The following is a 22447-nucleotide window of genomic DNA, read 5'->3' as shown; positions in this document are numbered from 1 at the left end:
AATAGTGAATATTGAGACAAATGTGCAGACTGAGGCATCAAACATCCACCCGAGAAGACACACCGTGGACCAATCTGACCTCACGCTAAGATAAAGGTTATGGCAACTAATCTGTCAACCAGACCTGATTAACTTCTATTTATACATACAGAGAGTCAAGTCTCCTCTTTATCCTTCTCATCCATCTAATATTGTTCATATTGTCCGCCATCATTTTCATCATCGTGGGATTCATCAGGGGGTTGTTTTTCTTTTTTTTGCTCATGAATAACTTTACAATTATTTATCCATAAAGTTATGTTTGTCCTTTCTCTCTTTCTTTCAGATCAGCTCAATTTAGTTTCTTGGGATCATTTTTTCCCAGATTTGACCTTTTTCTCATGTTTAGGTTTTTATCTTTACCACCTTTCTAAAGCTACAACGTTTACAGTCTCTTATAGAAGCACCCCAAAAAATCCCCCAAAACCATGGCAGAATCACTCCGACATCCCCACTCATTGAAGGAGGTGTTGTAAAAGGATTGGCAATGAGGAGGTTATGCGTGAATACTGTGAGGTTGAGGAAAATGTCTGCTTATGTTTCTTTAAATCGTATTGAATGTGGAAGTTGTGTTGATGGGAATTTCAAAAGTATATTATTATGCCTTGCTCTTCATGTCGGGTATACATTATACACAGGGTTGGGTAGGGTTACTTTAACTGGATTACTTTCAATTACTTTTGAAATACTCCAATACCAAATATGCTAATAAAAGACAAAAGAAATTAAATATGAATAAAATTACTAAATTTTGTGCAGGCTTGGGGAGTAACGGAATACATGGAACGGCAAAAATGATGTTGGCAAGCTGTTTGGATTTATTTTTATTATGTTTCTGTCGCATTTTATGTTAGTTTTGCCGGAGATCAAAGAGATCAAAGCCAGGAGAGAAAGCTTACCACGTGTTGTGAGTCATAATTTTATTCATGTTTAGTTTCTTTTGTCTTTTATTGGCATATTTGGTATTGGAGTAATCCAAAAGTAATTGAAAGTAATCCAGTTAAAGTTACCCTACCCAACCCTGATTATATATTCATTTTGTTTCACTCAGTATTACAGTAAATACACTTGAACTCATTTAGTGGCTTAAAAACTGAATATACTTATCATTGCCAAGAGTATTTTTAAAAATAATCATAGGTTGCAAAATTAGCATTATTTTGAGCCCCATTTAAAAGGAGCTAACATAATTATCCACAATCTTGCTGCTACAGGTACCCTATAACCAAGAGGATGGCCGTCAGGGCATGCAAGGCCTTTTCTGCACGCCTAAACATTTTTGAATCATGCGTTATATTTTGTCCATGAATACTTATTTAATCATTCCAAATTGTCTGCCAGCTTCTTTTCATTGCTTTCACCCAGTTGCGGTGCTTCCAAATGTATGTGTTCACATATAAGCATTTAACCAACCACATTTCAGCCAGAAATCTACCCGGAGGCCTTTAAAACCAGGTCTGCATGCCTAGAGGAGGTAACCGGGGTAATCTGACAAAAGTTTTGTCCAACGTCATAATTACTGACAGTCTATAGAGGTGCGTTACTTTGGCTAACGCCAACAGCGCCATGTCCCCGCACCTTGACGGCGCAGGTTTCTGCTCCGAGTTGTTTATGTCACATCTTTTCGGCTCTACCATATAGTTCGATAGCAATTACGAATACAGTATGTACTAATGCGCCAAAGAAAAGGCAAATGAGGGCTGAGATTTTTTACAGCGCCCGAGTCGTGTTGCTCACGAACGAAATGTCTCTATGGGCTGACTCTTGGAAGTGAACAAAGGGAGCTGGCTCCTTCCCAATCAACAGCTTTTTCCCTCCGAGATGGCTTTCTTCTCTTGCTATTGGTCAATATGAGTTTTGGGGTGATCATGTTTGAATGTTAAAATTGTTTTGCATTTGGTCTTTTTTTTTGTAGATTTATAAATATTTAAATTATATTTTCTGTGTTTTTCAGTGGTAATGCGTTTGTATAAAAAAGCAAAGTTTATTCTTTTTCCTTTTGTCATTGTATTTGCCCTATTGTTTCTTCTTTCCCGTTTTGTCATTTTTTACTTTATTTCCCCCCGTTTATAAGTCATTCAGTGCCTATTATTACATAATATTTGGTAATGTGAGAATAAAGCTACAAAAAAACAACCTTGGGAGCCGTTTGGGAAAAAGCTGTTTTTCTAAAAATAGTCTAAATTCCTTCTCTGCAATAAATGCAGTGTTTCGTATTTGCTCAGAAAATTTCCAATTATTTGTCATATAACAAATTCTGTCATAAACCGGAACAGGATCAGGAGCCAAATGCGTGACGTTTCCCACACAAGCCTTTTATTTTACGGGAAATAGGGAGTCATGCACGTTAGGCAGCAGTCTGGCGTGGTATGACAGGAAGCCAGAGGCCGACGAGATCGATACCAATTGCCCGAGCAGATATCGGACAGATGGGGTCGATACCGGACAGGACAGGACAGACAGGATTGATATCAAAACAGGATATTGAAATTAAACCGGACAAACTAGACGGGAATGAAACTGGAAAACGATATTAAACAGGACAAGATGAACGGGAACAATACCAGACAGGAAATACCAACAGGAAACAGGACCGAGTCAAAACCCACGACTTGCGGGGCAGTTGTTCGTTGACGGACTGACAAAAGGTGAGCGAGAGCACTGACCTTAAATAGAAGGAAAGCCAATCTGTCAAAGAGCCGCAGCTGGCGCCACACGGGCAGGGCCAATTAGGCGCCATGGCAACTGTGACAACTTATTTTTAAATGAACGGAAATAGTTAATTTCCCTGGTAACTAGTTACTTTCAGTTCCTAACTTAGTTACTTTTTGGAAGAAGTAGTCAGTAACTAATAATAAATATTTCTAAAAAAACGTGTCCAACACTGAAAATAAGTGACGATACAGCTATTGGTTTAGCCAGTCAGATTCCGAGTTGGCAAGCTAACGCCTGCTAGCAAGCCTGGGGAATCGTCACCAGTTTCAGAAACTATAATTGGCTAGGGGGCAATAACTGAAGTATCGCAACAAAAAGGTGAAGAAAAATATCCCTGAGTGGCACTGCTTCTCAGCCCTAAATCGAATAAAACCTTATGCTAGAATTTCACAGGACAGGCTCGACATTCAGCATTTGCTTCAATGGCGATAGAAAAGAACTTCTTGATGGAACTGAAATGCACGGGTAATCTGTACGACAGAGTTAATAAAATGTGGCTATATTCCGAAATGATATTGCAATTTTACGATGTAATCATTGAGGCCTTTTTTATGTGTCGTAGCTGAAGTTGCAGTAAATGTTTTATGGCCATAAAATAGTTACTGAGGGTTGGAATGATTCAGATGTAGCACTACAGAAGGCTTGGGTGTGAAATGCACGGTGCGCCACTGCTTAACTTCAAAAAGGCTAGGGTAAAAAAATAAATAGGTTGCGTTTTGGTCACTTTGAGTCTCTGGCATTTGTATTCTTAGCACTTGTTTTCGGTTGTACTACACCATAAAGCAACATCTAATGGTCAAATAATACACACTGTCCCTTTAACTGTCTTTTCTGGAAATACATTATCGAGAAGAATTGCAGTTCATTGAAAATTGAGCTTCTAGGTCGCTTCTCTTGACGTTAATTGTGGGAGCACCATTGCAGTAGAAGAGAACTAAAGACAATATCTACTAATATTTGTGCGGAGTAGAGCCTCCATCATCATCCCTCTCTCACTTTTCTTCCTCCCAAGACATGTAGTGTATATTGCATGCTTTGCAAAGGGCATCTTGACAAAGCAGTTTCAGCACAGGAGAGCGCTCAGGCCAGGATTACACAATCCACCAATGAGGACAATAACGGATTAAAAGGAAGGAATGATGAAGAAGTTTTGCTAAATGAAAGCAAAGGAAAAGGAGGAAGAGACAAAACACTTACTGTTTCTGTCAGAGTAGCTGTGAACAAGGCAAGTGGGGCATTTCGCCAGGAAGACCTTGAAAACAGGACAAACAAGAATACACTAGTCAGGTGAGTTTAGATTTTAACGTGTAGTCACAGTTTGTTCAGAAAATACATAGTTTATTATCTGTAATTTAGTAACAATTATATTAATATTTTGAACCATTGGTGTAACTCGCCTGTTTTGAGGGGTGCTGAAGCCCAGCAGATTCAACCATAGCATCCTTCGAAATTGTGGCATTTTTAAAGTTTCTTTTCCTTAATAAGATGAAAAATGCGAGATAAAAAAAATTACAAAATTAAATAAAACAAAAATGTCACGCCGTGTCGAAAATACTCCACTGCTTTGAAATGGTCCAGTCCATTTGATTCTTAGGGCCAGAGATGGGGCCACATGAAATCTTGGGGTGGCACACCAGAACTAAAAGCCACAATTTCAGGTTATTGAAATTAGAAGGTAAGGGGCAAGACCGGCCCGAGCTTTCATGGGGCCCTAAGCAAAATTAGATTTGTGGCCCCCTATTACTTGTTAATTTACATAGTCGGGGGCTGCATGTGACATGTTATTCTTCTTTTTAAATAGATTATCCATCCATTCATTATCTGCACCGCTTATCCTCAGTAGGGTCGCGGGGGTGCTGGAGCCCATCCCAGCTATCGTCGGGCAGTGGGCAGGGGACACCCTAAACCGGTTGCCAGCCAGTCGCAGAGCACACAGGGACAGACAATTTGCTCGCTCATTCACACCTAGGGACAATTTTGGACCGGCCAATTCACCTGACATGCATGTTTTTGGAATTTGAGAGGAAACCGGAGTGCCCAGGGGAAACCCACACAAGCACGGGGAGAACATGCAAACTCCGCACAGGAAGGTTGGTAACTGGATTTGAACCCATGACCTCAGAACTGTGCCGCACACGCGCTAACCACTGCGACGCCGTGCTGCTTAAATAGATTAGTTTCATCAAATTGGTTTTGAAACGACCACAATTTGAGCAAAGAAGTATAGTAGGTCCCTGTTTTAAGCACTTCATTTGTTATTTCGTTTTTTAAAGATTTTATTAGTATTTCTGAAGTCTTATTTTGATTTTTTTAAGTTTTGTAGTTTTTGGTATTGTTGCTGTAGTTTTATTTTTGTACTTTTTTTTGTAGTATTATACATCAGGGGAAAGAAGGACAATAACAATAATAATAATAATAATAATAATAATAATAATAGTAATAATAATAATAGGCTGGCATGGCGGCTGGGTGGTTAGCGCACCGCCCCAAAGTGTGCAGCCTCCCGAATGGAATTCTTCTCCCTGTGCCTGAGTGGGTTCCCTCCAGGCAAGATTGTAGCAGCAAGATTGTGGATAATTATGTAAGTTATTTTAATGTTGCATTTCCATAGTAGTATTTTTTTGTATATCAGAAATACTTTTCTTGTAGGTGTAATTTGCAGTATTTCTGTTGTACACTTCTTGTAGTAATATTTCTCTAGTAGTTTTTTTATAATATAGTGTTATATATTTATATATTTTTAGTATTTCAGTTGAAGAATAATTGACGTATTTCCAAAACAGTATTATAGTAGTATTTTTGTAGAATTTTTGTAGTTATTCCATAGTCGTATTTTTGTCATATTGCTTTAGTATTTTTGTAATATTACTGTATTTGTCTTTTTGTAGTATTTTTGGGGTAGATAGTTCTGTAGTAATATTTTGTAATATAGTATTACTGTAGTAGTATTTTTGTAGTAATTATATACTATTATTTATTTTAAGAATGAAAGCCAAATATCAAATATAGTGTTTTTAAACACTATAATTTATATTCCGTTTTTTTATTTATTTTGTAGTATTTTTGTTGTTTTTCTGTAGAAGTATTTTTCATTACTTGCTTCTTTTACTCTTGTTTTACTCTTCTTTTATTGTTCTGTCCTACTTATATGTACAGCGACCTTGGGTGTCCTGAAAGGCGCTTCCAAATAAAATGTAGTAATATTATTATTATTATTATCATATCATTATTATTATTATCTCATCTCATCTCATTAGCTGCACCGCTTATCCTCAATAGGGTAGCGGGGGTGCTGGAGCCCATCCCAGCAATCAGCAGTGGGCAGGGAACACCCTGAACTGGTTGCCAGCCAGTCGCGGGGCACACAGGGACAGACAACTTGCTCGCTCATTCAAACCTAGGGACAATTCGGGCCGGGAAATCCACCTGAAATGCATTTCTTTGGAATGTGGGAGGAAACCGGAGTGCTCGGGGGAAACCCATGCAAGCATACAAACTCCGCACAGTAAGTCCGGTAGCTGGATTTGAACCCACACAGGAGGTTCCCAAGACCTTAGAACTGTGCCGCACACACGTTAACCACAGCGCCGCCGTGCTGCCTATTATTATTATTATTATTATTATTATTATTATTATCTCATCTCATCTCATTAGCTGCACCGCTTATCCTCAGTAGGGTCGCGGGGGGTGCTGGAGCCCATCCCAGCAATCATCGGGCAGTGGGCAGGGGACACCCTGAACTGGTTGCCAGCCAGTCGCAGGGCACATTAGGACAGACAACTCACTCGCTCAGTCACACCTAGGGACAATTTGGACCGGCCGATTCACCTGAAATGCATGTCTTTGTAATGTGGGCGGAAACCGGAGTGCCCGGAGGAAACCCACGCAAGCACGGGGAGAATATACAAACTCCGCACAGTAAGACCGGGAGCTGGATTTGAACCCACGCAGGAGGTTCCCATGACCTCAGAACTGTGCCGCACACGCGCTAACCACTGTGCCGTGCTGCCCACATTATTATTATTATTATTATCATTATTATTATTATTATTATAAGCAGGTGGGTAGGTGGTTGGTCGTTAGGTAGGTAGGTAGGTGGGTGTTATTGTTACCGCTGTTGTTGTTATTATTATTATTATTATAATTATTATTATTATTATTATTGAGTGGACACACAAAGTGATAATGGGGACAGTGTTGGCTCAAAAAAAGTGAACTAGCCCTCTTGGGGGGCTCCTAGTGGTTGCGGTGCCCTAAGCAGCCGCTTAGCTCGCTTATACCTTGGGCCGGCTCTGGTCAGGGGGAAACTATCAGAAAGACACGGCCACTGATGTGCTTTGGGGGAGAAACAGCTTGTATGGTTGTGCAGTTGAGATGCAATGCATAAATGATGCTACAACTATCTAACGATATACTTGCAAACGGGTGGCCAAAAATTCATAAGGGGGTGGGGGTGGTTACCCCTGGCCACTGAAACAGATCAAACAACACATCATGTATGCGCCTATTTAGAAACTCAAAACCTTGGGACAAAATCCACAGCACAGGCAAAACACAGATCATGAGTGTTTGAAATTGATATTGTTTGAGAGCTGCTCATCATATTATGCACCAAAGAGACCTGTGATAACACTACAATCAGCAAACATTTTCTATATTGTTTATACTTCTCTGCTTATTATTTTTACAGTTTGTTGTTCACATAAAGGTAAAAGTGAACTCTTTTGATGGAAAAAAATAGTTCCATTCTTATTCACTACATTATTTTGATGACGTGCAATTTGTCTGCCGAATTACGTATCTAAAAAAGTGTTAAAGGGACTCTGTGGAATATTTGACCACTAGATTTAGCTGTGTTGTGAAGTGCAACCGAAAATAAGTGCTACAAACCAACTAGGAGACTCAAAAGTGACCAAGCTGCACCACTTTTTTCCTCTTTCTTTGCCAATATTTCACTAGGATTTTGTTTTTTGGGGGCACCAGAAGCAGCAAAATAGAAAATAATTATGTCAGCTCCCTCAAGGCTAGCCTCACGTTATGTAGGATAAATGCAAATTTATTGACCTATGAGTATTTAAAAAAATAGAAAAAAAACATACTTTTAGAATATTTCATGTATTTTTGATTACTATTCAAATCAATGTATATATTTTAATAATGACTAAAGTTTTTTTTACCACTAGGAAGTGCTTGATAATAAACGATGTCCCTTTAAGCTATAAAAATTAATTGTTACTATAATCAGGGACTTTCGCCACAGAAAATAAGCAAAAGGGCCTTTTTGGTTTCGGCCAAAATTAAAACTAAAACCGAAAAAAGTGGTGCAGAAAGAATGATGTCGTGATGACGTAATGTTAAAGATGAGGCAAGCCATGCGAAGCTGGCTATCACACGAGGGGAGTTTGTGCTTGTTGCGGTTGCTTGTTCTTTAGTTTGCACACGAGAATGACGGAGATGAAGGATTCTGTCAAAATAGAATAGAATAGAATATACCTTTATTGACATTGTTACAAAATGGGTTAACATATTGTGACAACGAAATTGGGCATGACACTCCAGTTTCACACATTCACAGTGAGGTAAAGAAACCAAGAAGATATAATATGCATTTGGTGCAAAAATAGTCAACATAGTGCAAAAAACTAGTCAACATTGTGCACGGTGAGCAGTAAACAGTGCAGTCAACATTGTGCAAGAAACATAGACATGAGTACCATTTTACGTTCGTATGAGGTAGTGTGTTTGCAAGAGTTTTCAGTTTTTTGTGCGGTGTGTGTTTAGGGTGGTAATGGGTCTGGGGAAGAAACTGTCTCTGAGTCTGTTTGTTTTTGTTTTGTGTGACCTGTAGCGCTTGCCGGAAGGCAGCAGGTCAAAGAGGTGGTGGCTGGGGTGAGAAAAGTCCTTGATGATGTTTTCTGCTCTGCTGAGGTAGCGAGAGCAGGCAATGTCCTCCAGACTGGGCAGAGAGCAACCGACGATTTTCTGGGCTGTTTTGATGACCCTCTGGAGCGTTTTCCTAGCTGCTGCTGTGCACCAAGCATACCACACCGTAATGCAGTATGTTAGAATGCTCTCCACTGTGGCTTTGTAAAAGGACACCTGCAGCTGCTGTTTTGAATGATTTTTCCTGAGCACTCTCAGGAAATGTAGTCGCTGCTGGGCCTTCTCTACCACCGCTCTGGTGTTTGCAGACCAGGAGAGGTCATCGGAGATGTGTACACCCAGAAATTTGAATGAGTGGACTCTCTCTACACAGTCTCCTTTTATGGTGAGTGGTGCTGGATTCCTGCCATTCCTTCTGAAGTCCAGTATCAGTTCTTTTGTTTATGTGGTGTTCAGTATGAGGTGGTTTTTCGAACACCACGTTGACAGGGACTCCGCCTCAACCCTGTACCCCGCCTCGTCCCCTTCAGAGATCAGGCCGATCAAGGTGGTATCGTTGGCGAACTTAATGATTGTGTTTGTGAGGTGGGTCGGTGAGCAGTCGGAGGTGTAGAGGGTGAAAAGCATGGGGCTCAGTGCACAACCTTGGGGGGAGCCAGTGTTCAGTGTTAGGGTGGGAGATACGTGGTTACCGAGTTTCACGGACTGTGGGCGGTTTGAGAGGAAGTCCATTATCCAGTGGCAGATGGAGGGGGAGAGTCCTAGGTGTGAGAGTTTCTCCACCAGGATCTCCGGCATAATGGTGTTGAAGGCTGAGCTGAAGTCCAGAAAGAGCATTCTGACGTAGCTCCCCCGGTGGTCCAGGTGTTTCAGCACGGTGTGAAGTGCTGTGTTTATGGCGTCGTCAGTGGAGCGGTTTGCCCTGTAGGCAAACTGGTGGGGGTCCAGTGTGAGTGGCAGGGAGTTTTTGATGTACTGGGACACTAACCTCTCGAAGCACTTCATGACCACAGGCGTAAGAGCGACAGGCCTGTAGTCGTTGAGGCCTTCCACTGCTGACTTTTTGGGGATGGGAATGATGGTGGAGGTTTTGAGGCAGGGTGGGAGGGTCGCCTGTGACAGGGACTGGTTGAAGATGGTGGTGGAGACCCCAGCCAGCGGATCGGAACAGTCCCTGAGTACCCTGCCTGGTACTCCATCTGCTGCCTTCCCAGGGTTTATAGTTTTCAGCACACGCCTAACTGCATGCACCTGAAATGTGAGTGTGTTGCTGCTGGTTGTTGGTGGGTGTGATGTGGCTGTTTGTGGCCTTCCAGCTTCAAAGCGAGCAAAGAACTGATTAAGGTCCGCAGCTAGTGAAGCATCAGCCTCAACAGTTGCTAGGTTGTGGCCTCTGAAGTTAGTGATGTGTTGAAGACCCTGCCACATCCTCCTCGGGTCATTTCCAGCGAAAAGGTGCTCGATCCTCCTTGTGTAGGCTGCCTTTGCTTTCTCAATGCCTCTCTTCAGGTCAGCCCTGGCCACACTGTAAAGACATCCAGGGTTTTTGGTTTGGGTGGACCTTGATTTTTGTATTTACTGTGACTTTATCCGTGCAGTATCGAATGTAGGATAAAACAGTGTCAGTTAATTTCTGGAGGTCATGGTGTTCAAATACCTCCCAGCAAGTTTGATGAAAACAGTTCCTCAGGCCATGTTTGTGTTGTCCTTGTTACAGGCTTTGTTTTTCTCCGGATGGGGGTGTATGAAGGGGTGAGGGACAGACATAGGTGATCGGAATTGAGTAGGTAGGGGAGTGGGAAAGCTTTATATGCGTTTTTGATGTTGCTGTATACGCGGTCCAAAGTTTTTTCCCCCCTTGTTGCACAGTTCACATGTTGAAATAATTTTGGAAGTACAAGTACAGTCCTTAAACATGCCTTATTAAAGACGCCAGCGATAATGAAAGCTCTGTCGGGGTGTGCAAGCTGTTGTTTGTTGATGGCAGCAAGCAGGAGGTTTAGCGCTGTGCTAACGTTAGCATCCGGTGGGATGTAAACAGCTATCACAATGACCACAGTTAGCTCTCTCGTTAGATAGAATGGTCAACACGATACTGCTAGAAACTCTATATCAGGCGAGCAATGTGTATCAAAATGGGAGCTGTGCTACGCTTTAACAAAAAAGAATTTTACCCATAGGTTTTTGTGACCCTCTGCTTCCACGTTTTTTTAGCCGGTGGCCTGACTTTGGCTTTTGTTTACATTTATTTGGTAACGATACAGAGTTAACACAATTCCAACAATTTTATTTCGTACGTAATGTATGTACCACATTAAGTCGGTTGTCTGGCATTAAGCTATGTACAATAAGAGTTCGACTGAATGATTTTAGAATTATTGTTATCTTACCGCGGTGAGTATGTGAGTGTGACTCGTTTGTTGCATTATACTGTGGCGACAACTGATCCCGTTTAAAAAATATTTCTAAAAAGGGGGGACAGATAAACTGTAAAGTACAGGAGTTACAAGCATTTTTTTTGCCTTAATTACCATCTTCTTAACACAAAATACTAAAGTAGAATGAACTTACAGTTAACAGAGGCGTGTTCAGGAGAGTGAGTGATTGCTATCGCGAGCTATCGCTAGCTTCTGAACGGCCAGTGATTATTGAGCGCTCGCGTGCCCGAGTAATCATGGGAGAAAGACCGCTTACTTTGATTTCCAACATGGCGTCGACAGTGCAGAAGATGGAGGATCTCACCCTGACGAGTGCTGTTGGCGATGTAATATATCGTCTTACATTGCCTGGTAATGTTTGTGAACAATGCAAGACAGGTATGACCCTTCCACTGCGTTTAGGATAACCTTAACTGTGTCAATATGCGAACTGTCGCTCATATCAGCCAACTCGCTCAAAGCAAGCTGTAGAACGAAATCCATTGTACTGTCGTCGGCCATTTTGGATCAGTAAGGCAATCACAGTGAGCGATTACAAAACGTTCAGCAGTGCGCGGCAAGCGATTATCAAGAGACTACATGTCTGATCACTCTCCTGAACACGCCTCTGTAGTATATAGTTTATGGGGAAGAAGAAGGCGGTAGGGGGGCGGAAGGGGGGCAGCAGTCCGAAGTCAAAGTCAGAAGTTTGAACGTAGTGCGAATGAGAAACCGCAAAGCACTTTTTTCAAGGTTTTGTAGTGAGTGATGGAGTTTTGGCCAACCACAATTGTTATTGTTCGAGTTTTAAAAGCGCCAACCAATCAGAGGCAAGTTTTAATAATCGTACAAGCCAATAAACACGACTCAAAGTTTGCAAGCCCACGCTATACCACACCCACCGTGTCATGGCGGACTCAACAGAGTCAACAAACGAGAAGGAAACGAAGCTTGCAGCGAAGAAGGGCGGTACATCACTTGTTTAGACCTATTTTGGTTTTGACGAAGCGGACGTGGAACACAAAAAACGCCCGTTTCAGGATTTACTTTTGCGTGGTCGCTAGGTCCAGAGGAAACACAAGTCATTTGTACGAGCACCTTAAAAATGATCACAAATTACAATACACGGCATGCCAAAAGGATCACAAGTAATAAACGGAGAAGGTGCATTACAATTGGACTGAGAGGTAAACAAACCTCCATCAAAGCGGCATTTTCACCCTTCACGCCGAACGAAAAAAGTTCTCAAAGGCACAAAGAAATAACCAATGCTGTGACTTGGGAACCATTGGTGTAGACTCTACAGGGGTGGGCAAACTTTTTGAGTCGCGGGTCGCATTGGCTTAAACATTTTTTGAAAGGGCCAGGATGAGAAAAAAATGTTGATTACATTTTTTGTATATAGCAATACAGTCTCGAATACAAACCTCAGCAATACCTGAGTGTAGCACCTATGCTGTTAGACAGAGGAAAGAAAAGCTACTGGACTTGTTCTAAGTTTGAGGAGTGGTAACATTTATTTTGTTAAATATGTTTAATTTCGGGCAGCATGGCGGGGCAGTGGTTAGCGCGTGTGCGGCACAGTTCTGAGGTCATGAGATCGAACCTTCCTGTGTGGAGTTTGCATGTTCTCCCATGCTTGCGTGGGTTTTCTCCGGGCACTTCGGCTTCCTCCCACATTCCAAAAACATGCATGTCAGGTCAATTGGCCTGTCTGTCCCTGTGCACCCTGCGACTGGCTGGCAAGCAGTTAAAGTTGTCCCCTGCCCACTGCCCGAAGACAGCTGGGATGGGCACCAGCACGCCCGCGACCTTACTGAAGATAAGCGGTGCAGATAATGGATGGATGTTTGATTTATTTTTCAGTTTGATAGCCGGTCATCTGCTCTAATTTTGTTGTTAACCTATTTTTAGTAGCAAAATTTACGTTTATCTGCACTGATAGGGTTTAGAATTAACAATCAATCTATTTTATGTCAGAATAAGTTACACAGTAATACACTTTGAATTTCAATGACAGTTCAAATGAATGACAAGAAGGTTCATTCCTGAGCTACTGCCGGTTGATGGGGACTCAAAGGGTCCAAACTGCACAATTGTGCTTCTTTTTCCCCCGAAACATGTCTGACTTTTCTAGCGCACAGCATAAGGATTTTGGGTCCTTGAGAACCCATAGCATCAATTATTTCATATTGACATTTATTGACAATTTTTTCAGATCCTTCTAAGCGAGGCTCGTGTTATGCAGAACTAATACAAATTGCTTGACCCAGTGAATTAAAAAATGCACATTCATATGATAGTTCATGTATTTTTGCTCATTATTCAAATGTAGTTTTTTTTAGTTCTTTTTTTACTACAAGACGGTGCTAAATAATACACAATGTCCCTTTAAAAACCTTTTAAAATAAGAATGAGAATAATAACAAAAGAATGACCTTGTTAACTTTTACTCCAGCTGTGAGAAGTAGGTTGCAAGTGCATTTCCAGATGTGTTTATTTTAAAGAAAGCTTTAATGTATATGATTCCACTGTGATCCCTGTGAAAATATAATTCTGTCTCAGTTGCTTGCAAAATGTGAAGTTAATAAGGACATATACTGTATAAACATTTTCACATTAACACTGCAACAGAAGACACAAAACTGTGAGTTAACCCCATTAGATTAGGTGTAATAATTTTAATATCCAGAAAATGTAATATTCCCTAACTGAGTTAGACCAATTCCAAACCAACGATGTGTTTAAGGGGGTCTAAATCTGGTAATTTGCTTCTGTTCCTCCGCAGTGGCCTGAAGTGTCGCCTGCATGTTGGATGCCAGATCACTGAGAGTTTTCTGACTCTGGCCTCCTACCCAAACTACAAATGAATGATTATTGTTGCAATGTGAACAAGTAAGTCATACAAGTGATGGGAGTGGTCTTACAGTATGTCACAAAAGTCAGTACATCCCTCACATTTCTGTGTCGTGCCTAAAGTCAAGCATGGTGTAGGTAATGTCATGGTTTGGGGCTGCATGAGTGCAACTGGAGGTTGGGACTTGAATTTTAATGATAAAAAAATGAACTCAAGCATATACTGTGAAATACTGGAGCAAGGCTATGTTCCAGTCTTACAATGACCCCAAATACATTTCTAAGATGACCGATGCTTTTCTAAAGGGGCTAAGGGTAAAGGGAATGGACTGGCCAAGCATGTGTCCAGATCCAATAGGACATCTTTGGGGTATCCTCAAGCAGAAAGTGGAGAAGCACAAGATCTGGAATATCGCCTAGCTCAGTCATGTTGACATGAAGGAGTGAAAGAGAATTCCAATGGCAATGTGTGAGGCTCTGGTGAACTCTATGGAAAGGAGGATTCAAGTGGTTCTGCAAAATCATGGTGGCCACACAAAATATGGAACTTCAGGAACTTTTACTTAAGGGTGTAGTCACTTTTGTTACCAGGGGTTTAGCTACTAATGACCATATGAGGAATTTTTTGAGGGGGAAAATAAATTGACACTGCTACACAAGCTTTACACAGATTACCTGTCATTAATTCCAAGTGATGTTTCTTCAGTGTTGTTCATTTAAACCGAATGAGGAAATCTCTGCAGATTTTTGAGTGTGTACTCACTTTTGTGACATACTGTATGTGCAGGACTGTTTAAATTGCGCGTTTTAGGAAAATGCTAACAATTGGTCATTGATACATTCTGAGTGAGAACCAGAATGAATTGTTCACAGTGAGCAGTTTCTGATAAAGGATAAGACCATCTTGAAATGCCCTACACAGATGCCCCATCCAGCAACCAACACAGTAGATTTTGTTTTGGATAGTTCCTATTCTCAAAAACTAAAAATAGGGAGATAAAATAATAACTAAATTTAGAGGAAAAACAAACACGGTGAGTGCTCTGGAGTGCCATGTATAATCTCGTTGCATACAATGTTTCACAACATTGATATTAATGACAATAAAGACGATTCAATTCAATTCAACTCTAGCCGCCAAATAGACTCACTTACAGAGCATATAATCTTGTAATCCACAATGGCACTAATCTCTCCCTTAAAGACAAACTGAACTCACCTTCCTGAATGCTAATCCATTTAAAATATATCCCTATGAAATTCAAATTAAGATAAGGGATTTAAATTTTCTCTTCCAAGTTGTGTATAATTTTCAAGAAATCTAGTATTGAATTTTCAAATATATTTTTCAAACTACGCTACCTAAATGAACCCTGGGAGCAATGTACAGTATGGTATGGTATAGTATGGTCTGGTCTGGTATGATATGATGTTGAGCTGTTATGAATGAAGAAAGTTAGAGACATATTTTTTTATAAATTGTAAGGAAACATAGGTCCCATACAACAATTAATTATTTGCGTTGGATATTTTTCACTCAAGTTAAATTGAGTCACTTGAAAGGGGCTAACAGATTAGATTTGTGCTATTCTTGCTGTAATGTTTCCCTGGATGCCCCAGATAATGATCAAATTTTCAGACTAAGCAGTTATTCATTACTCAAATGAGTCCACTGCTCTGTGTTACTAATGTTTGCCTGTCAATATGCCAGTGTGTGTATATAAATCAACCAACATGGCTGAGGGAGCAAATTGGTTGACACCAAGGACTGAGCACAGGTGGAGTAGAAATGATGAGACCTGTTGTCAAAGACACAAGGAAAACAATAACAACTGAAACTTAACCAAAAAACTTCAAATGAAACCAAACAAATTCAGATCAAAACATGCTCTTCATCTCACTAATAGTTTAGTAGTAGTATTATCTTGAGCAAGGACGTAAGTTTGATCTTGGAATTAGTTGGGATTTAGCACATTTTTAAGTAATCACATAATATTGGTGGGACAAAACAATGATTGCTTGATACTGGTGGGGACATGTCCTCTCCGTCCATTAGAAAACTGTTCCATGATCTTGAGTAATAAAAGTTCTAACCCTTTAATATATTTTACTGATTTCATGCCCATACCAATTTACACGTAGCCTTTCAGGTTGTCCATGACCCTTTTTGTGCCTCACAGGTACAGAATTGTGTCAAACAACTTGCCAGAAAAACATCTTCTGAAGATCTGCAGCTTGGACGTCTCCAACAGTCACACTTCCTTCGACACGGTCTTGCACTCAAGCTGTGACAAAAAGCCTGACAACAGGCAGAGAAGGAACAGGCGCCGGTCAGTGGCTTTTGCCGGTGTCCCTGGAGCACAGGGACAAGAAGGAATGAATAACTACAACGGGATGGTTCTGACGAGAGGCTCAAACCAAGTGAGGAGCCGCTTTGTGAAAAAAAACGGACAATGTAATGTTGTTTTCAGTAACATGGAGGCAAAGCGTCAGCGCTACCTAGCGGACATCTTTACTACCTGTGTGGACACCCGCTGGCGATATCTGCTCTTCATATTCTGCACCAGCTTCATCGTCTCCTGGCTTTTTTTTGGCATAATCTTCTACAGTGTCTCCCTTTCCCATGGGGACTTCGAGAAGCGCCTCATGTCAAAAGGTGAAGGGCTAGCGGCAGGTGGACTGAATTCCCCCAACTCTGGACGTTCTACAGCAGGCCAGACACAGAGAATGCCTTGCATCCTCCACGTCCAGGGGTTCGTAGGCGCCCTTTTATTTTCGATAGAAACACAGACCACCATCGGCTACGGCTGGCGCTGCGTCACCGAGGAGTGCCCGGTGGCTGTCATGACGGTGGTCGCCCAGTCCATCGTAGGTTGTATCATTGACTCTTTCATGATTGGCACAATCATGGCCAAGATGGCACGCCCCAAGAAAAGAAACCAAACGCTGGTCTTTTCCAAGAACGCCGTCATCGCCCTGCGCGATGGCAAGCTGTGCCTCATGTGGAGAGTGGGGAACATGCGTAAAAGCCACATTGTGGAGGCCCATGTCCGGGCACAGCTCATCCGTTCTTATGTCACAGCTGAAGGAGAATTTGTCCCACTAGAGCAGATGGACCTCAATGTAGGCTACGATGAGGGCACGGACAGGTTGTTTCTCGTGTCCCCCCTGGTTATAGTTCATGAAATTGACAGGGATAGTCCATTGTACACTGTGAGCCGTGTTGATCTAGAGAATGATGAATTCGAAATTGTGGTGATCCTAGAAGGGATGGTGGAGGCCACCGCAATGACCACCCAGTTCCGTAGTTCTTACCTTTCCAGGGAGATACTCTGGGGACACAGGTTCGAGCCTGTCATTTATGAGGACCGCAACTGCTACAAAGTGGACTATGCACGTTTCGACAAGACGTACGAGGTGCCGTCCACTCCCGACTTCAGCGCCAAAGAGTTGGACGAGAGTAGAACATCCTCTGCAGTTTCTCCCATCACCGCATGCATGTCTTCCAAAAGCTTGATGCCTTGTTCCTCCAGTACCTTCTGCTATGAGAATGAGGTTGCCCTGAGCTGCAGGGAAGAAGAAGATGACTTTTTCGATTATTCTCAAATTGTAGGGACTGACCGAGGAGAAGAGAGAAGGACTTCTGTAGACTTCCAGAATATGTTCAATGATGCTGCCACCATGACATCAGGGAGTCACAATGTTATGTGTGTTTTGGACATGGACAACAACCAAATGGACTTTGACATCCTACAGACAGCCATTCCACTTGACCCAGTTACCTATAAGAGCGAGTCTTAAAACTCGAAGAACACCTTGTGCTAACCTTTCCTAATGTTTTTTGAATCTTAGATTTAGAGCACAGGAATCTAAATTCCTTTTTGCATTGGTGTGATATTGAAAATTTAGATCTACTAGCACAGTCAAAAGCATTAGTGATAAATAAACATGAAACTAAACATGTTGGATATTATTCACAACAAGGATGGTATCTGCTGAGGAAACAAATTTCAAATGACTTTTTCAAGCAACAACTTTGAACACCGGCTGGGTGGGGTAGAGCGCCCGCCCTGAGACAGGGAGGTCGCTGGTTCGCGCTTTGGCTGGGTCCTACCTAAGAGGCCGGTCACACAGACATTTGCGGCTGAATCACGGCCAGAAATTTCTGCCTGTGAGGCGGACGCTATTGGACACCTTGAGATCGCCATACAGACGAGATACAGCAGTGCTTAACACGCAGTCGCGCGGGTGGCAGCGCGTAAAAGTTTTGAATTCTTCAGAGCGCGGGTACCCAGCCTGTCACGAGCGTATCGAGGCTGAACCACGGCCAGAAATTTCTGGCCATGAAGCAGACGCTGTTGGGCGCTGTTGGAGGTTTTGAGACCGCCATATAGACGAGATACAGCAGTGCTTTACTCGCGGTTGGAAATTCACACGCGGTTGGCCGCGCGAAAAAGTTTTGAGCTGCTCAAAAGTTTGAGCACGTGTTAAACCGCGTGCCGCACACGTGGTCAACACGAGGTAATGACGCGGAAATGACGCGGAACGACGTGCTCTGGCCGCGGCCAGGGCGTGGTTACACATGGGTAGGACGGGAAATTTCAGCGGGTAATCGTGGGTGGAGCATGGTAATAGCATGTTCTGCGCCTGTATCGCGGTGTTATTACGTGAAATTAGCGTGTTACGCGTGTGACGGTCAAACGCCTTTCACCGCGTATAAACAGCGCGAATGCCGAGCACACGTCAGTTGTGCTCGAGACGTCAAGGGGGTGAACATGGATCCCCGTCAGCGTAGTGACCTCGTCTTAATCCATTTTTATTTCTTGACATTTCTTTTCAAGATAATAAAATAAAAATGATGCCATAGCTTGAAATCTTGATCTTCACGGGACTGTGTCTTGTTATGATTTCTACAGCCCGGTGCCGAGATTTGCATCCCCTCGCTACTACAACCACTTTTACCTCGTTTTATCTCACTTTTAGGGAATGTAATGGCGAACATATAACCAAAACCACTTCGTCTTGCATTTGTTGGAAATGTAATTCAACTTAAACCATTCCGTCTTTGTTTTTGTTGTGAACGTAATCGAACGGTAAATCCTACCCCCCTCGCGTGAACGCGGATTCTGCTGCGCTTCCAACGAAAGCGATCGTATTCTATATAAAACGCTTATTAAAACTATAAAGCGAGCTAATTATAACAACTGGCAAATCCTAGTCTATATAACGCGTTTATTTAAACAATAAAGTGCGATCGTATTCTACAAAATGCGTTTGTTAACGCGGATGAAAAAGTCACCAACGTCAATGCACGCGAGGGGGTGGGGGGTGTTGCGTAGGAGTCGGATTTGGGCACAACACCGGCTCGGGAGCTTTTATACCCGTGGTCCACACGAGAAAATGACGCAGAAATGACGCGATGAGGAAGCGGAACAGTCGCTGGCGTGTTTTGCGGGCATACCACCGATGAACAGCGGGTTGGCCAATTTTGCGCATTTTCCATCGCGGGCAACCACGGGCAAAAAAAAACGCAAAATTTTAGCCGTGATTCAGCCGCAAATGTCTGTGTGACCGGCCCCTTAGACTTACAACGTTGGTATTTGGTACCCGTTGCCTCCCTTTTTTGCGCTTCGGCGTAAGGGTAGGAATTGGGGGGGTTGGCCACCTAATGACCTCCAAAGACACATCGGTTGGGTAGTACACTGTCGCACTTGTGAGTGTATGGGAGAAAGCCGACCCCGGATTGATCCTGAATGAGGCAAGAAGAAAGAAAGGAACATTTTCTGGAAATAAATTGCTTATCACATCTTTCAGATACAGAAAAAAAGAATACATTTCATTTTCTTCTTCTTCCTATTTTTATTTTTTTCTCTGTGTATTTTTAATTATGTTTGTACAATACAAATCTCATTTGTATTCAATGTTCAAATGTCAAAAAATGTTGGTGGAGAACCGCTTGTGTTGCATTCTGTGTCACTAGATGTCAGTATACTGTCAGTATACAAACAAGGTCAGAATGAGGAGGTCTGAAAGAAAACGACAATCATTGGCCAAGTGAATTTAAACAATGTTAAGATCAGTAAATGCCTGCTTTGCCAAAGTAAATAGCGGTCAACGTTTTTGGAATGCTATACAAAACAGTGGCAATGTCTTTTATGGGCTGTTTGGGGCACACTACTGAAAAAAAGTAATTAGTTGCTGTTACTAGTTACTTTATTTATACGTGATGACTCCCGGATTGCTGACACTGATCTGGCAAACTCAAACAACAGAGACACTCCATTAACATTTCATCTCACTCAGATTTCCTTCCATATTTCTGGGTAATGTCTAAGATATTTGCCTTTTTTTCAGGCATGATGTATTGCTAAAAAAGAACAAAAATTTAGCACACATTTACATCCAATTCTATGCTCACATTTTCTCCATTAATTTTGTTGCTCCTGTATAAGCCTAACCCCCTCTCCACGCGCCGCTTACCATTTGCTACTGGCGAAACACAACCAAACATATGCATATAAACTGACCCCCAGATTTCAAAGTTTTATTTCATATTTGTAAATACGGCTTGAATGTAAGTACATACAGTAGGGAGTATGTCATAATACCAACATAGAGTAGCCTAGATGGCAGTGCGCCCGCTCCGAGACTTGGAGGTCGCTGGTTCAAGCCTCGACCGAGCCATACTTAATACTTACAAAATTGGTACTCATCGCCTCCCTGCTTGGCACTCGGCATTAAATGTTTGGAATTGGGGGGTTTGGTCACCTAATGACTCCCAACACAGCAGTTGGGTCTAAAATGGCGGTGCCGCGTTTGCCTGCGGCTGCATCGGCTCACTACAGTTTAACTGTACAGGTCAGGTGTGTTGACATTTCGTTCTGTGTGCATGGTTACAAAGAATGACAATACAAGTAAATTCTTCTTATGTGTACTCATAATCTGTGTTTTAGCCTGCGCCACTGTCACTGTTTTGAGTTGTATTTTGTAGGTAGACGCAAACAACGGCAACCTTTCGGCATGTTTGTTTCCAGCACTGTGCTGCTGGTGGATAAAGTATTGTCATTATATAGTATTAAGCATGTACAATTTGTGAGCAAAGAAGGAACCATCAAAGATTTGGAGTTATTGTATTGTAATTTTATTAATAACGCGTTACTGTACTCGTTACAGAGAAAAGTTATAGCGTTCCTTTGTAACGCGTACCTCAACACTGTTTATGACCATCGTTCGTCTGCCATGTTGCAAGTACTTACTGTATAGGAAGTCACGCTCACAGATATGACTGAAGACGACGTGACTGCTGACATAAATAACATGGAATACATGTGCTTTGGACATAGGCAAGATGGTTGTGCTGAGAAATCTGCCAATGATAGAACAAAGTCAAGAACCGCTCGCACAGTTGAGGCATCATCAGACAGCAAAAGAAAGTCGTCCCCACAAAATTCTTTTAAGGCCTGGGGCAAAGATGAGTGCAGCTCTGTCTTGTGATCCATGCGCTCATAAAATCAAAGGCTCCAGGCCCTGAATGTATCCTGGCACAACACTCCTTCAAAACTGCAGTAACAAGTAGTAATCGAACTAAAAAACTACGATAAATGCACTGGAAAAAGTGAAGTTTGAAAACGGAGTGGACTATATTTGCAACGTTTTACTAGTTTTTCTTATTTGTAATTATTTAAATAATTATTTAACTTTTTTCCAGTAAAATGAGAAAAATCCAACATAAAACAAAATCAAAACAATAAATTCGTAGAGTGTGACAAGTTTCCTGCAAATTTAATAAGACCCTTTAATGTTTGACCACTAAATGTCGCTGTATCGTGCCATACACCCGAAAATGAGTGTCAAAAAGCACAAGGGAGAATACAAACTACGGAAACTCAAAGTGACCAAACTGCACAATTTTTCTTATCATTTCACAAGTTTTTTCTTTTTTGGGGCTACCTGTCCCACAAGAATGCAAACAATCGTGTCAGCTCCTTCTAGGTGGGCCTCATGTTATGTAAAACCAATATATATTTCTTGAATTACGACTATTTAAAGGAGGGATGCGTCGTTTATGGTGTCATTGTTTAGTTAAAAGAAGAATACTTTCTCTAGTAAGTATCTGTTAACAACGCCCAACTGAGGTCAAATAGCCTTGATAAATCATTTTCCACTGAGCCCATCTGCTTTCATCTCACATTATTCAGACCTGTTCGGGATTCGCAACACATTAGGATGCAGGAAAGGGGCTCGGTCTCGCGCTTTTGTATAATTGTAGCGAAAATGGTGAATGTAAGAGAATGAGTGTTCAAATACAGTCCAAACGCCAACCCAAATACATTAGAATAATTTATTCAAGCGTGTCTAAGAGTGTAATTGAAATCAACTTGGCAAAGGCTGCAATGCAGCTCCTTTTTAAAAAAAGTGCATGTTTATAAGATTATCATCGTATTGCGGGGGTCTCCAAAATATATTCTGTCATTAAAAAACTTCTTAAGAAGCGGTTTACCTCCAGCCTCTTAATTTACCAACATTCTCCGAAACCG

General features: G+C 41.8%; 1 protein-coding gene across 2 annotated transcripts; it reads left to right on the top strand.

Annotated features, from left to right (window-relative positions):
- The first annotated feature begins 3826 nt into the window (after positions 1-3826).
- On the top strand, positions 3827-21065 carry kcnj4 (potassium inwardly rectifying channel subfamily J member 4). Of its 2 annotated transcripts, none has more exons than XM_088325968.1 (3): positions 3827-4041; positions 13843-13949; positions 16091-21065. In XM_088325968.1, the coding sequence occupies exons 2-3, from the start codon at positions 13921-13923 to the stop codon at positions 17709-17711; spliced, it is 1650 nt and encodes a 549-aa protein (XP_088182094.1). In that variant the 5' UTR covers positions 3827-4041; positions 13843-13920; the 3' UTR covers positions 17712-21065. The 2 variants fall into 2 exon arrangements, with proteins under 2 accessions (XP_088182094.1, XP_088182095.1); XM_088325969.1 differs by lacking the exon at positions 3827-4041 and adding an exon at positions 4804-4844.
- The last annotated feature ends 1382 nt before the right edge of the window (positions 21066-22447 follow it).

The sequence above is a fragment of the Urocampus carinirostris genome, chromosome 1 (genome assembly GCF_059441175.1).
Source record: "Urocampus carinirostris isolate Australia breed hairy pipefish chromosome 1, RoL_Ucar_1.0, whole genome shotgun sequence".
Classification (NCBI taxonomy): Eukaryota; Metazoa; Chordata; class Actinopteri; order Syngnathiformes; family Syngnathidae; genus Urocampus; species Urocampus carinirostris.
This window is presented reverse-complemented; position numbering and strand designations above follow the sequence as displayed.